The sequence below is a fragment of the Pipistrellus hanaki genome (assembly GCF_964339955.1).
Source record: "Pipistrellus hanaki genome assembly, chromosome: 19".
Classification (NCBI taxonomy): Eukaryota; Metazoa; Chordata; class Mammalia; order Chiroptera; family Vespertilionidae; genus Pipistrellus; species Pipistrellus hanaki.
Window position 1 is genome coordinate 4999928 of NC_140521.1, and position 16316 is coordinate 5016243.

Here is a 16316-nt window from a genome sequence, read left to right on the forward strand (position 1 = left end):
TGCGGAGTCTCGCACCTTCCACACCACAGCCAGGCTGCTGGCGTGTCAAGGGCAAAGCTGATGGGAATGACATTGGCCATGGGGGGCGGGGGCCAGAGAAATACACCTGCTGCAGGGCCATTTGACGAGAGTGGACAGGGCAGAAAGGAGCTGATGGCCAGGCCTGAGAGGCCTCTGGGCCACGCCTGGGCATGGTGTGGTCTCACGGAAGGCTATGTGGTGGGGGGCAGTGGAGGTGCCAGATGCCTCCTGAGCCACAGAAACGAAAGAAAACCTGGCGTCTTGGGGTTCTTCGTGGGGAAACGGAGGCGCAGGCTCTCAGACCTGTGATCTCTGCAGGAAATTGTTCTCAGGAAAGTGCACTGAAGGATGAATAAAACCTTCCCGTTGGGCAGGGACAAATTTTCAAAATGTCCCTTGGCCCACACCAGGGAGCAAGCATGGCTAGCTGAAGGAAGGCGGAGACTGCAGAGCTGGACAGACCTAGATTCAAATGCGTGCTGGCAGGCAGCACCATTCTGATATGCCCTTCGGCGCGTTGACGCCACCGTGCCTCAGTTTCCCTGTATGCAAAATGGAGTCAAGCATAGCGCCTACCGCACACTACTGACCAGAGGATATTAAATGGCAAATGTTTAACCTAGAACCTGGCATAGAGCAAGTGCTTAATAAATGGTGGCTTTAACATTATCCTCCTTGTCTTTTATATTTGTTGTTGTTATTAATAGTCTGGAATTAGCACTGACATTGGCTAGGTGTACGCTTCCGCAAGTTACCTCACCTCTGTGAAGCCTCAGTCTCCTCATCTGTAAATGGAACAATAATTCTGACTATGCCGATGACAAGATGTTATTATGGATGCGAAGACTCCGTGCAAGGCAGACATTTAATAAACATGGATTCCTTGCTTTTCACGAGGCCGCCCAGCCTTTGGGGTGGAGTATGTAAGGCTGGACCTGGAGTCTGGGACACAAAGGCGCTCGGAGACCATCCAGGAGGGAACGCCATTGGTCCGCTTTGCCCCCCGGCACCAGAGATAGCAGCCAATGGCAGCATCGCCTCTCTGCCCCTCTCCTTCTGGCTTCTGCCACCAGATTCTAGCCTCTCTCCAACCTCAGAGCCTCCGGCCCAGAACCAGCGCAGGACGCACTCACCAGCTCCATGCACCTGCGGCTGGCCTCCGCCTCCCGCTCCACCAGCTCCTGCATGTCCGCCTTCAGCTCCTCCAGGCGCCGCTGGTAGTACAGGCTGCTCTCCCGCTGCTGGGCCTCGGCTGTGGTCGCCTGCGAGAGCTCCTCACCCATCTTGATCAGACTGTCCCGAAGCCTGATCACCAGGACCTGGAGGGGGCCGGAGAGCACACGCCCACCTTGGGGTTAGAGGCTCAGGGGCAGGGAACTGGGGGCTCCAGGAAGGGAAATCCTTTTGAGGAGCCGCTGTGTATTTTTATAATCAGGATAATTATTCTGATTTTTGATACAAAAAAATGAAGACTTGACTTTAAAAACCTAAGAAACCGTCGGGCCCATGTGGAGCATCCATCTATGAACCAGGAGGTTAGGGTTCAATTCCCTGGTCAGAGCACATGCCCAGGTCAACCCCCAGTAGGAGGCATGCAGGAGGCAGTTGATCAATGATTCTCTCATCACTGATGTTTCTCTCTCTGAAATAAACATACACACACACACACACACACACACACACACGTGTCTAGGACATGAAAACTGCTATTCTGAGAGTAGTATACTGATGAGAACCCTGTCCTCAGCATGATCTGGATTCCAATCCCGGCTCTGCCCCTTCCTGGCTGTGTGACCTTAGGCAGGCTAGTTAACCCCTCTGAGAGATGGCATGGTTAGAGTGCCTACTGCCAGGGGCACTGTCGGGACTGCTCACAAGAAGTCATGCAGAAGGCTGAGCTCAGCGCTTGGCACATCAGGGATCTGGATACGGGTTGGGAATTGTTCCTATTTATAGCAGCCTTCGTTCATCTCAAGGTGCGGGAGGTGGAGTGGTCAGTGGAGAAAACACCCAACTAGGGGGCAAGCCCTTCCCCGACATGGGTTTTGGTTTCCCAAGATGCAAAGCAGGGAGGTCTGAGGAGTAACCTCCCATGAGCCTCAGCTCTATTTTTTTAAAAATATATTTTATTGATATTTTACAGAGAGGAAGGAAGAGAGATAGAGAGCTAGAAACGTCGATGAGAGAGAAACATCGAACAGCTGCCTCTTGCACACCCCCTACCGGGGATGTGCCCGCAATCAACATAGTACATGCCCTTGACCGGAATCGAACCTGGGACCTTTCAGTCCGCAGACCAACGCTCTACAGCTGAGCCAAACTGGTTTTGGCAAGCCTCAGCTCTATTCTTTATGGCACGTTCCCTTTCCTGGCGGGAGAAGTCCCACAAGGACACATGAAACAATCCAGGGAAAAGAGCTGTGGGCATGGCCGGTGCTACAGAATGCAAACCCACGGCTGTTGTGCAGAATTCATTAGTTGGCCAACAAGCCGGGAACCGAATGATTCTGATGGAGAAATACTCAAGCGTTGACATAAAAAGAAGCCCACATGAATATTTCAGGCCCTTGCTGAGGACTCAGAGCCCCTTTCCAGATCAGAGGCTGAAGATATAAGCTTTATTATTTACTTCTCCTCCGTCCTGCATATGGAATTTAAGTGACATTTTCCAAGGGCAGTAGGCGGGTTATAAAGAAGTAGAGTTCTCAAACTGTGTCCCTGAGGCACCCCATCTCAAGGACCAAATTCAAATAAGTGAATTTGGAGGCTAAATCTGCCATTTAAATAAATTTACTCTCCCACCGATTTCTTCTCTATCATGTGACTATGCTAGAATCAAGTGAAAAGAAATACATGATGTAGCCCAACATGATGTATTTAATTATTTAAACTGGAGCAGATCAAGGTGATCTGAAAAAAAGACATATGCCTTGAGGAATTCCCAGAGAAGTTCTGAGAATCACTGAGGGTCAAGACCAAGAAGAATTTGTCTTTGTTCTTCAACCACAGCACAATGCTTAGAAACCAAATGCCCAAGAGGAGATTGGGAGGGGATGTTACCCAATGAGGAGCAGCCTCTCATTGTCAAGAGGCACTAGCACACTACAGATACGGTGGGAGAGCCGACTGGCTGCAGAGAAATGAAAGCCTGGGACCCGGATGGTCAACTGTCAATCTGCTCCTGTCACTGACATGACCTGACTTTATCATGAATAAATCACCTGACCTCTCTGGGGTCATCTTCTCATTGCATCCCACCAGCCCCATGGGGCTGCAGTGAATGTCAAGTGGAACAGCTGATGCAGAAGGATTTGGACAATATTCAGCCAGATAAAGGCATAGGCATGGACAGATGGACAGAGCTTACAAAAAAAGGCCTCGCTTCTCTGGGCCTGAGCAATATTTACACACCAAGCAAGTACCTCAAATCTCTTAATCTGCACTTTCTGGAACTCCGTCTTGTTCTCCAGGTCACAGATGACTGCCTCTTGCCTGCTGACAATGGCCCGGTCCACGGTGGACTGCTCCAGGTACTCGATGCGCAGCTGAGCCACCTGCAGCTGGGGACAGGTGCAAGGGGTCCGTTGGCCACCTGTTGGCCGTGAGTCACACAATGGAAACACACGCTGGCCTCAGCCCCGGGCCCCTTCACACTGCTTCCTTCTTGGCTCAGGGGCTGACTGGTGAGCGCACAGGAAGCGCTACCCGTTCCAATCCGAGGACCCTCATGCCCGACCGGCCCCTGGGTCTCAGGCCTAGCAGGTGGCATTCCCTGGGCCTTCTACCTCCAAAACAGGTCTTTTGATCAGTGCTTCTCTCAGCTCCTTGCCCTGCTCTGCTAGGGGAGCAAAGCCAGGCTGTGAGCAGCAAGCTTCTGCATCAAAGGATACAGCCAAAGTGGGTTTGGGAGCCAAGGCCTGTATCCGAGTTCAAAACCTGCCTCCACCCCTTCCCAGCTGGATGGGCCCCGGGCGCATCAGCTCCCTTCCCCGAACCTCACGGCTTCGTTGTGGGTGTGAGGACTGAGGAGGTGAGTGCCTGGTATGTTGTTAGCCCCAGCAAATGGCCCCCGCTGCTGTCCTCTTGTTGCAGTTGGTGCTACTCAGTGCCCATGGACACTGGCTTGACACTCAGTCCCTCTGACAGTCACTCCGAGCAGGCACGTGTGACAGTTCTGGGAGAGCTTTGAGAATTTCATGGATAAGAGCGACCCACCAACTAATGAGGGGAGTCTGGGGGTGTTTGGAGGAACCGTGACTCGGAGGAAGATTTCACAAAGGATGAAGATCCTGCCTAGACCAGAGCATCCATCTCCCTGGAGCCATTTCTCAGCAGAGAAAACCCCTCACGGAAATGCTGATGCGTCTCATTGCACAGGCATCTCTGGATGCTCAACGGGCACAGGGAAGAGTGAGTGAGTGTGTATGTGTCTCTCTAAGATCGCTCTCCATTCATTTGGCTCAAGACTGACGTTGAATGAATGACAGTTCCCAGGGCCCAGAGTGTGAGGTCCCAGAAGGAGCCCTTCCCGCCCTCCCCCACATCAGGGCGGCGCCCAGCACGTACTTGTTCCTGCAGCTTGTGCTTCTCCTTCTTGGCTTCCTCCAGCTGCAGCTGCAGCTCCTGGATCTGCCCGATGTCAGCAGCAGACTGGCGAAACAAAGAAATGCCACTCAGGCTTCGCTGGGAAACTGTCCCTGGCAATCCCTTCTTCCCCCGGGGTGGGGGCCATTTAGACCCACAGATGTCTACATTTCTCAGAGTCTCTATGACAGCGGAGGGTTCCCACGGGGTGCCTCTTGCATCCTCCCCAGCATCCTTCATCTCAGCGTTCACCAAGTCACTCCCCTTAGATAAGCTCGGAGCTTTGGCCAACTGTCTATGACTTTATTATGCACCCTTGAGAGCCAAGTCAGAAACGGGCTGGTTACATTACTAGGAACAGATTCTGAGGGGAGAGAACTATTCTGAATGTCGGGTAACTAGGATACCAGCCCCGGATACTGGCCTTCGCAAGCCTCAGGACCTCTCTGCACCTCAGTATCTCCATCTGTAAAGTGGGCTGATCGTCTCTGCTTAGCCCTACTACAATGCAATGCATTTGTTCAGAGATTAAGTGAGGCAATGGGGAATAAAGTTTCTTTAAAGAAAGAAAAGAAAAAAAAAGCAGAACCAAACTGCAAACTGGTAAGTGTGATTATCTCCATTTAGAAGGATTCCAGAGGGCAGAAGGACCCCTCAGTTTCTATTTTCCGCATGTATTTATCATCGCAGTGATATACGATGGGCATATGGATATGCTGCTTTTGTAATTGAGCAAATAAAGAAAGTTCCATCTTGAACAAAAGTGTGATTAACAATGCAGAAGATGGCCTAGGCTATTTTTGTGGCAGTTGTTGTCATGTGGATGATATAATTGATTTTTTTTGGTTATAATTATTCCTTGTTTAGCAGAAATTCCTTCAGATCTAATCTCTGTAGGATGCATCTGAAGCCTGGCAGGCATTCTACCCTGGATCTCCTCTGAGGGCACACTGTGGGGAAGATGCTCATTGCTCTTGGAGGGAGCTGTTGTGAAGTTATGCAAATCAGATCAACTATGCAGATCAGAAATCTGCCAGGGATCCTCCTCACCTCCCTCCACTCTACCCAAAGCCTCTCGCCTGGCCCGTGTGGCTCAGTGGCTGAGCAGTGACCCAGGAACCAGGAAGTCACTGGTTCGAATCCCAGTCAGGGCACATGCCCAGGTTGTGGGCTTGATCCCCAGTAGGGGGCATGCAAGAGGCAGCTGATCAATGATTCTCTCTCATCATTGATGTTTCTATCTCTTTCTCCCTCTCCTTACCTCTCTGGAATCAATAAAAATACATTTTAAAAAATATCTAACGCACACTGAGGGCGAATTCTCCCACTGAAGGCTGTTACCTGAGCAATGAGGTCCTTGTGCTTCTGCATGAGGTCATTCAGGTCATCCTGGTCCTCGTCAATGCGCTTCAGGAGGCTGGCTCTCTCAAACTGCAGCCGGTACAGCTGCTCATCCACCTGGCGGGAGGCCGGACAACGGTCAGGGGGAGGCAGAACGGCGGGTGGGAGGGGGACTGATGCACAGCACCGAGGGGATTGCCTATGGCTGTGTCAGGTGAGTGGCCATGGGTGTGTTAATGCATGCCATGGACATGACAGTTCCATGTGTATGTAGAAGGGTTTGGGGGGATGGGGGACGGGTTCCTCTTAATCTAGTGCCAATAAAATTTGGGACCAAGAGACCCGTAGAAATCTTGAGACAAGCTTTTGCTTAGAAATCTCTAGTTACACCTAAACTTTAGGATTTTACACAGAAAGTATAAATTTAAACCGACCCTGTACACCCAGAGAGGGGACTTAAAAACCCATGCCCAATTTTCACCAACATTAATAGATCCATAACATATGTTCACGTGTCCCCATTCAGAGGGTACATAGTTGGTGGCAGGGTCCCTTATAATGGTGAGCTAAGTGGGCCCATGAGGATTGCCTGTCTCCACTTATAAGAATAGGCATGCAATAGCCCAATGGTAATGACCAAGGCCCCTCCTATGTTGGTGAGTGTGCAGTAGGACTACAGCAGTATCCAGGGCACTGCCTATAGTGGTGAGCATGCTTTAGGTGCACAACAGAAAGCTGAGGGTACTGAGCAAACAATGGGCTCATATCAGATGCATCGCCACAGTACTGAGCACACATTAGGTCTACAATTTGCCTGCCTTTGCACAAGTGAACGCGCAGTTGACCCTCATACATACCCTTGTATCTTTATAATGCTCAGCTCCTAGCCAGATGCCTGCACTTTCAGAGTGTTCAACACCCAGTAGGTCTACAATGCGTGTCTGTAAGTAGTACCCGGTAAGCCCACAATAAGTGCCCTTTCCTTCTTGTAGTGCTGAGCACACAGTAGGTCCAAGCTAGCTCAGAGGCCTGTGCTGGCCCGGGTCCCCAGAGCTTCAGAAAGGGCCAGGTACCAGGCTCTTGCTGCGGGTCATGCTCTCCAGCTCGCTGTGCATGCTCTCCAGGTCCGCAGTCAGCGCCTTCTGCGTCTTCAGGGCATCCTCACACTTGGCCTCGCTCTGTTCCAGCTGGACCAGGCAGGAGGGCGAGAAGAGAAGAGACCTCATGATGCTGCCCATTGACTGCCCTTCCCCTCCAGCCCAGCCCAGCCCCTCTCAGGCGGCGGGATCATTTACAGGCGACCTTCATGTCGTCACAACTGTTCGTCAACCTACAACTGGCGAAGCACCTGTGTGTGCTTCTGAGGCGGCCAGGTTCTGAGCCCACTCACATGGAATAGGCCCCGCCCCGGGAAATAAGGCCAGGCCACCCCAGCTTCGGTGCCAGGGGCTAGTCAATTCCCTTCACCAAATATCTGTTGACACCGCTGGAGTGCCAGGCACGGAGCGTACAGGAAAACTGTCACCTGGCCCTGTGTCCTCTGGGGAAACAGGGAATGAAGACAGTTAAAAGGATGAGGGCATGGGATGCTTGGGAATACGGGATGGAAGTCAGGGAAGGCTTCCTGGAGGAGGCGCTTGTAGACAGAGTTGAGAACCCCCTTTTAAATGGTATGCAAACTATTCCGCAGATGAGCATTTTCCTGGGCCGGTGGCTTTCACTAGATTCTCTAAGTCAAGGGCCACCTACTTAAATTTTCTCTTTTTCATCCTTCCACCCACCTGCACACAGTAGGCCTGCTAAATCCTAGCAGAGAAGGTCCCATTACCCAGGTGGCTCTAGAAGACAGACAGTCCCCACTGGAAAAAGCCACGTCTGTGCACAAACCCTAAGTCTATTCTGCGATGGGCAGTTTCCTCTGAATTTCTGAACCCTAAAACCTCTGAGCAGAAAACGCTCTTAGAAACCCCCTAAGGAAAGCTCTGAGGGCTCAGAGAGGGGCAGAGCCTTGCCCGAAGTCACAAGCTGTTGTCCAGACCAGTGCATTTTCTCAACTGCCAGCACCCGGCCCCCTGAGAACAGTTAGCATTGCTGTTAACATTGGTGCTCAGGGCAGAATTTTCTTAAAAAGCAAGCTGGAGTCCTGAACTGATGTGTGTACAAGCTCTCAGCCCTGAGCCCCACTAAGGAAGTGAGCTGATCTATAAAATGAAAACAATGGTGTCAAGGAGAGGTCACCCCGGGACAACTCGCCAAGATGGGGGGAGGGCTCTATGGGTACGGCCAACTGGGACCATTTCAATCTCCTTCCAAACTGGGCAGAGAAGGTCTTCCTAAGAATGTCCACGATCCCAGCTGGCCCAGATGTTAGAATAATAATGATGACAGTGGAATGTCGGGGGACAGGAGGCAGCCATTCATTTGCCTATCAGCGACCAAGCACCCTGCTAAAGGTTCCACTTGCATGTTCTTCTTTAATCCTTACCTTGGATCATAGTGTATACTGCTAATATTCCCACTGAAACATCTCATTGGACGTATTGGGGTGACAGGTGAGGAAATGGAGACGGTAGCCTACTCCCACGGCCTCCTCATGCCGGCACCTCTAGTTCCAGCCCCCGTCCCGCCGCCACCCACCATCACCCACAAAACCCGTTTTCAGGATCCAGAGAACAGCGTGTTCCCGCGGTTGGGCTCGGAGCGGAGCCAGTCGGAGGAGGACCTGGTGGTCCGTTTCCTTCAGTGATTAGGAGGGCCTGAGACACACTGAGAAAAACGATGTGGAGCGAGGGGAGCTAATTGGCATTGTTAGAGCGTAATTGACAGGGGACCTGAAAAGGCAGGCACAGTCTCGTATTCCGCTGGCAGACTCCCGGAAGGCGGGGAGCCGGGCTGGAGGGCTGGCTCCCCCTCCACTCTGCAGGCAGGCAGGCAGGGCGGCACCAGCCCTTGATTCGTGCACAAGGGAGAGGCCTCACTAAGGAGAGGCATGGAAGCTAAGACCTGTAAGATGCAAAGGGGACAGACAGCCACGTGCTGGCTTAGGGGTAAGAGAGGCCCGGGCGGAGGCAATAGCAAGTGCAAAGGTCCTGAGGCAGGAGGAGCAGGAATAAACTGGGTGCCGAGGCACAAAAAGAGAGCCCGTGTGGCTGGACGGCTGGGCAGAGAGGGACAGGAGGAGATGATGCTTGTGAGCCAGGATGCAGAGGTGGGTTTATTTTCAGCCTGACGGGAAACCAACGGCGGTTTCTAAGGAAGAGAGTGGCACGGCCTCCCTCTGGCTGCTGCGGGGAGGGTGAGCTTTGGTGGGCCAGCCTGGAAATAGGGCGGCCATTGCTGTGGTCCTCCCGGCAGGAGTGGGGCAGGTGCTCCGATGAGAGCGGAAGTGGGGAAGAAATGGGAGGATTTCACTGTGGAGGAGCGTAGAGAACAAAAGGTCTGGGCGGGCAGCAGCAGACGGGCCGTCCTGGGAGATGATGTCAGAGAGCTAACGGTGGAAGGCAGAGGCAGCACCGCAGGGCCCAGGTGCCGGCCAAGTTGCTCTGCCCAGCGCCAGGAGGCAAGTGGGGACCGTTGTAAGAAACCCAGCAGGGCTGGAGCCAAATAGGATGACAGCCTTTCCATTTCTCCTTCCTCCCCTGGCTGAGGGTTTCGTCAGCGTGGCGCCACGGGTCCTCAGAGCCACCGGAGGGAGAGGGCTCTATTTTTAACCCCATTTTATAGATGGCAGATGTGTATGACCCAGGAATGCTCCTTCCTTTTCCCGCCTCCCTGGAGCAAGCAGGGACCAATGATCCCCAGGCAGAGATGGAGGGAGAGAGCGCGCAGTCAGTGGAGGTGGCTGCTGGCGGATGTTTAGCTCCTCCTGGGTTAGGGATGGGGTTATGTTGGCCAGGATGGGTTTGGCATCCATGACCACACCTGCTACTGTTGCTGGGGGACCGTTGACAGTGCACTGCGCTTCATAACAGCCCCTCAGCACCTCTAGGAGTCAGGGGCCGCCATGAGGACTCGTCGACCTGGGAGGAAACTGAGGCTCACAGCGGGGAAGGGACTGGCCCACAGTCACACCGCTGGTCGGTAGATAAGCTTGGCTGGTCCAGCTCCAGAGCCCAACCTCTTAATATATTTTTTATATATATTTATATATTTTTTATATTTTATATTTATTTTTTTATATATTTTACTTAATATATACTTATATATGCATATATATATATATTATATATACTTTATATACTTAATATATTTTTAAAATATATTTTACTGACTTTTTACAGAGAGGAAGGGAGAGGGATAGAGAGCTAGAAACATCGATGAGAGAGGAACATCGACCAGCTGCCTCCTGCACACCCTCCTACTAGGGATGTTCCCGCAACCAAGGTACATGCCCTTGACCGGAATCGAACCTGGGACCTCTCAGTCTGCAGGCCAATGCTCTATCCACTGAGCCAAACTGGTTTCGGCAAGAACCCAACCTCTTAACTGCTGGGCCCCACCACCCTTCTCTGCAAAGTACCACCATGCGGGTAGGCTGGATTACAACACAGAACTCAATGGCAGAGCAAACTCTCCGTGGCTCACGGAAGCCACCGGGAGAGTGGTGACGGAATCAGGCTGCAGCGTGTGCAGTGAGAGGCAGAGAGATCGGAGAGAACGGAAAGAACTCGGAGCTCGGACCAGTGTGGGGCCTCAGGAAACACACAGGGTCACAGAGATGAACAAGTTCAGACGGCAGGAAAGAGGAAGGACCAGCGCGTGTGGCCCCTTGCCACGTGCCAGATTCTACCCTCTGTGTGGAGGTCAGAGCTCGGGCACCGGAGCCAGACTGGCCTCTCCCAGCCAGTCATTTACCCCTGGCCGTGCCTCCGTTTCCCCATCTGTACAATGGGGAGGGTGGATCGTAGGATCTCTGCAGGATACACGAGTAAAAACAAGGATGTGCTTAGCATAGCGCCTGGCACCGAGAAAACATGGAAAAAGCATCGGTGGTGGTCGCCGCTATTACTCATCCCTTCCACCCTCTTATCGGCCCGAACAGGGCTGTTTAACACCGCTTAGGAGGTGAGTGGGCTGGGGGAGAGGCCCAGCTGCCGGGCCCAGGTCTGGAGGGGTGAGTCTGAGCCTCCTGGCAGACTGGAATGGAGGGAGGGGCACCCAGGGGCACAGGCAGGCGCGCCCAGACTGTTGTAGGTCCCGGATGGGCACGACCAGGAACTGCCCAGGCCCAGGCCTCCAGCGGGCGGGCTCCAGGCTGCTGGCCACCAGTCATCTTAACGCCCGGCTTTAAAAACGTTCAATTCATGACACGTTGGGGAGCGGGAAGAAATACGGGGTCGTCTGGGGCGGATTTCCGGTATGGATGGCCTGGCATGAGAATAACTCACTGCACATTATGTCCGTGGCGAGGCTGTCTGACGGATGTTTTTATGAAGTCGGGTGGCGAGTTATGCGGGGCTGACATCAGAGGCGGCGGCGGTGGTGGCGGGAGCCTGCCCGCCACAGCCCCGAAAGCCGTCCCCGGGAGGAGGTCCGGGTGCGGCAGAGGGCAGAGGGCACGCGGACAGCAGTGGGGAGGCTGGGTCTGCCCTGCGGCCCTGGCAACCAGTAATGGGCATCCCAGGTGGCAGCTGCCACCACCAACGCCTTCCCACGGCTCATCGAGGCTGCGTCTGTGATGACGACGCGGCTACTCGGTCTCTGAGCTCCGGTTTCCCCCCCTCACAGCGTGGGGGCGGGAAGAACAGCTCACGCTGGTTGGGCAGGAAGCTGAGGACCGTCGTGGTAGCTGTGCACACGCCTGGGGGGCACCTCGGGAACACCACACCACGCACGCAGGTTCCTCTGGGCGAGGCCCCGGTCCGAACGCTTTTCACGCAACAACTCACTTCACCGCCACGACAACATGCGGAGGTGGGGGCGGGAGCCATCCCTGCCGGGGCGGCGAGGAAACCGAGGCACAGAGAGGACAACTGACTTCATGAAGGTCACAGGAGAACCAGGCGGCAGAGCTGGCACGTGACCCCGGGCAGCCCGGCCACCACGCTCCCCTCTGAGCGCTGCTACATGTGTGCCCACCATGTGTGCTCTGCAGGGGAAAGCCGGGGACCGGCCACACGGCGGCCGCTCCCCCTTGCTTTGACAGCAGCAGCATGTTCCCTGCAGCAAGTGGGTCTGTTGGGGCGGACCCTCTCTTCTCTAGCCCAGAGGAGATGCACCTGGCTCAGCCTCGGCCAGCCAGAGCGCCACCTCCCCATCGGCCCCGCTGGACGGCTGCAGGATCACAGTGTGGCTGGGACTGTGGGAACAAGGCCGGCTCTTTCTGATGCAACAAGTCGGCCAAGAGCCTGAGGCTCCCTGCCCACCACGAAGGAAGAGACTGCCTAAGAACACCCTGTGACATCGAGGTTGCTAAGGCAGGAGACGCATTGTCGATGGTATGATTGGAGCGCCTGGATCAAGCCAAGCCTGAAGGCGGACTTGGCCTCAGAACTTTTCAGATAGTTTGGCCACTAACTTTGTCTTTTTCTGCTGGAGCCAATGTGAGCTGGGCTGCTGTCACAGGGTGACTGAGCCAGTCAGAGGAGGCATACACACACACGGTGACAGCCACACAGGAAACACTCCAACCTGCTGGCAGTAGGGTTTGCTGATGCTGTTCACCCAAAACCCCATGAGAGAACAACACTCATTTATTGTTTACCATTCTGTGTATGGATTCCCTCCCCCCCCCATGGGGGGTACCTATCCTTCCTTGCCAATTGTTGAGTGGGGGAAAGTGGGGGAAACCAGATTTCAACAGTCCTGCGAGGGAGGCATCAGCCCTCATCGTGTTACAAAGGAGGAGGCTGCAGCCAGGGAAGGGACTTGGCTCAAGGTCAGATCCGAGCCAATGAGGCTCCAAATTATTTCCGGGCCACCACGCAGGTCCCTCTGCACGCAAGTCTCACTCTGTTGCCGGGCTCACCTCGGGCTCACTCTCCCCAACAGCCATGTCCTTCCGTTCGGCGGGAGGGCCATTGAGATTCCCGTCACATCCACATCCACCGCCTCCCCGTGCGAGGCCATCTGCCGGCGCTAACTACCTGGGCACAACGTTTGCTCTGAACTTATTTAGCCGGAGCTGAGCCGGCCAGACATATGGGAGGAGGCGGGGAGAGGAGAAGCTTGGTATGTCAGTCAGCAGAGTGGTTAGAACCGGGATCGCTGGGTCTGGCTGGACAACTCGGGGGATTTAAAAGGACCGCGGCGCAAACGCCACCGGGAAGTGTTCTCAGAGCGTCTGGCGGGCTCACGGCAACATACTCCAGGCCTTGACTTCCCATCAGGGCCCGGGGTAAACATTAACCTTCAGCAGCAAGTCTGTCCCCGCAAGGCCCTGCCAACGTCTCAGGCCAAAGACAGCCCCTCGAGTCAACACATTTCTTCGGTGCAAACGTATTACAAATGTCAGGCCGGGCCCGCCACGGGTCTGTCTGGCCCGAGGTGGGATGACAGTGGCTCCGAAGGGAAATTTCCCAAGACCATATGGCGGCTTCTCGGCGTGTCCTTAGTCCTTGGTGCTTTGGGCATATGCCGGGCGCTCTGTAATCTTCCCTCCGCCGTGCTAGATAGAGGGCCAGCGTTTGTGGATGCATCAAATGCTTTCTGGGTATTTATTATTTCTACCTTCTTCAGCGTGATCATAACCCTCATTAGCAGCGGAATGATCGCCAACTACTCTATTAATGCTTATCATGTACTTGTTAATTCGCAGCATGCAACGACTGGGAAATGCATATTTTCATCCCGATTTTATAGGAGAGGAAACTGGAGACCAGAGAGTTGCGTTAACGTGTCCTGGTCACACAGCTGACAGTTGGGGAGTGGAGCCGGGACCTGAACCGATATCCCCCTTACATCCACGGCTGTTTCTTAGAGGCCCTGTGGCCTGCGCTTCCCACCTTCCGGTACAGCAGGCCCCTCCCCTTGTGTTAAGTCTTCCTCTGAGGGGCTCAGGGTCTGACCTGATTTTGCATCTCCGGACCTAAGGACTGCTCAGGTCCTGCATGACTGAACAGACTTCAAAAACTTCCTTCCCGATTTCGGCTCTGTGTGACGATGGATTTGGGGTTCACTGATGCTCTCCAGAGAAGGAAAAGCCCCACACTTACAAAAGCAGGATAAAATTAAAAAGCCGGCCTTGCCCCCATCCCATTTATTACGACCCGCCCCCCCCCCCCCCCCCCCAGTTATATTCCGGCTCCCCAGTGTTCCCCTAAAGAGCACAGGATCTGAGCGCCTCCATGTCCGTTTGTCCACTAGAGGGCGGGCTCCTGGGGGCCACCTGGATCCTGTTCACCTTTCCCCCAGCAAGGGAAGGACTCCACAGGCGGGCCCTGGCAGGGGCGAGGCCAAGAGGTCACCTTGGTGCATCACTAACCGTCTGGTCTGCAGCCTGAGCTCCCACTGCCCCGAGCTGCCCACTTGAACCCTATATCCGCTCTAAGAAAGCTATCCGCTCGCTGCCTAGCTGCTCCCTGGCTGCTCCCCAGGATAGGTCTCTGGTGTTAAGAAGCCTTTGACTCTTGCAACTCCTCGTCAGTTTGAAATTCAAAATGAATTATGTTTTCTTAATCCCACTTCCCCCCATAGTCTGGGACTTGGGGTGAGTTTCCCACACTCCGAGCTTCCTCCTGCGCACAATGGGCCGGATCCCAGCTGCTTCGTACAGGGAGTCATGGCCCATCTCATTGGACCTGACTCATCCAGCCATTGAGCGCTTGCTGTATGCACACACACTCCTGCACTCGGGCCCCAAAGGGAAAGGCCCCTCCGCATGGAACCTACTGCCTTCCAGTGGGTTTGGGAGATAAAATGAGGCCGTGACATCCTGGCTGCCCCACCAGGATCATCGTTATGATGTTAGCATGACCCAGGCGAATGGCTGGGCTGTGCAGGGGGCGGGCTCTCCGCAGCTCGACAGTCACAGGTCCTGCGGGCGGGGCCTATGATGAGACCAGCCTTCTCCTCCTGCATCTCCTCCAAGCACCACAGCGCCGGAAGTGTCAATATTTGTGGGGTGAGCGGCCCGCGATAACCGTGTTTTAACCAGTTGCGATTTGGTCTCTATCTCCTCTGACAGGAGGTTATGTTAATATTGAATCAATCCACTCCACCTAATCTTTAAAAAAAAAAAAAAAAAATGGGGGGGGGGTGTCAAATAGGACACCGACTGCCTGTCCCACAGTCCCGGCTGAGAGGAGGGCTCTGAGACTCGCTGGCACGGAGGCTGCCATCGGGGCCATCGCTGCCGAGCTCACTCATTATTTCCGATGTCTCCAGGAAGCAGGGGTGACGCCTGCTGACTGATGTCTCCATTAAAGGCGCCGGGGTGAGTCAGCGTTATCAGTCTTCCCTGCATGGATGGGGGGGAGGGCCCTCAGACTGGTGCCTGAGCACCTGGGAGCTCAACAGCCGACTGGGCCCACCTGCCGGGACACTGGAGCTGAGCGGGAACCCCCTGGGAGGGCCTGTGGGACCCCTCGGGGCTTCCGGAGGGGCCATGAGAGCCCAGAGGCAGCGGCAGTGGGCCCACAGGCAGTGCACCGGCGGGCCTGGGTGGTGGTTAGAACAGCATGCTCTATCCTGGGGGTAAACCTAGGAGGTCGCGAGAGGAGAGGTGGGGCCCTCACGCCGCCTCTGGGGGGTCAGAGGTGGCCCCCAGGGACGATGCCCAGACCCAGACCCAAGTTCAGAGGCTAACGGTCCATGAGGCGAAGAGGTTTCAGAGGGAAGAAGCAAGAGCCCAGGCGAGGGCAGAGATCGGGCAAAGGTGGGGAGGTGGGAACAGGTGTGGGGGACCCCCAAGCTATTCTCGGCGCTGGTCGGGGGTCCCCGGAGGGTAGGCGCTAGCTGTGCATCCTGACGGGCCTGTCTGTATCCATCCGCAGGGCTGTGTTCTGGGGCCACTGGTGGATGGATCTTCAGCACAAAGAGCCCAGACTGTATTTACGCTTTAAAATTCTGCCCTCAAAGACCTGGTGTTGGGAAGATGGCACGGACAGGCCCAGAGACCGGCAGAGTCTGAGAGACACAGGTGGTGCGTGACAAGCGGGGAGGAGGAGGAATGGACTCAGGAGCTAATTAGGGGGTCCGGTGACTCAGACTCGGCGGCAGCTTTGTTCCCAGCAGGAAGGGCTGAACACAGCCCCTGGCCCGAATTAATGAAACGACGGGAGAGTTCAGCACAAACTCCTTTCTATTTTGCGAAAATCAAATAACACGTTTCCCTTGGGGAGGAGACAAAGGTCAGGGGCAGGAATCGATTTTTTTTTTTTTTTTTTTTTTAAAGCAACCGCTGCCCCGGAGCAGACAGCGCCGCCCCGCGC

The 16316-nt window shown here is 54.5% G+C and overlaps 1 protein-coding gene across 1 annotated transcript in view; it reads right to left on the minus strand.

Moving 5' to 3' along the window:
* Positions 1–16316, minus strand: part of MYO18B (myosin XVIIIB) — a gene marked incomplete at its 5' end in the record, with an annotated part of 150699 nt that overhangs the window by 41375 nt on the left and 93008 nt on the right. Inside the window, 5 exons of the mRNA XM_084868469.1 lie at positions 1155–1340; positions 3444–3581; positions 4588–4671; positions 5947–6063; positions 7020–7133. Coding sequence (XP_084724595.1) covers positions 1155–1340; positions 3444–3581; positions 4588–4671; positions 5947–6063; positions 7020–7133 — 639 coding nt within the window. The remainder of the gene's footprint in view (positions 1–1154; positions 1341–3443; positions 3582–4587; positions 4672–5946; positions 6064–7019; positions 7134–16316) is intronic.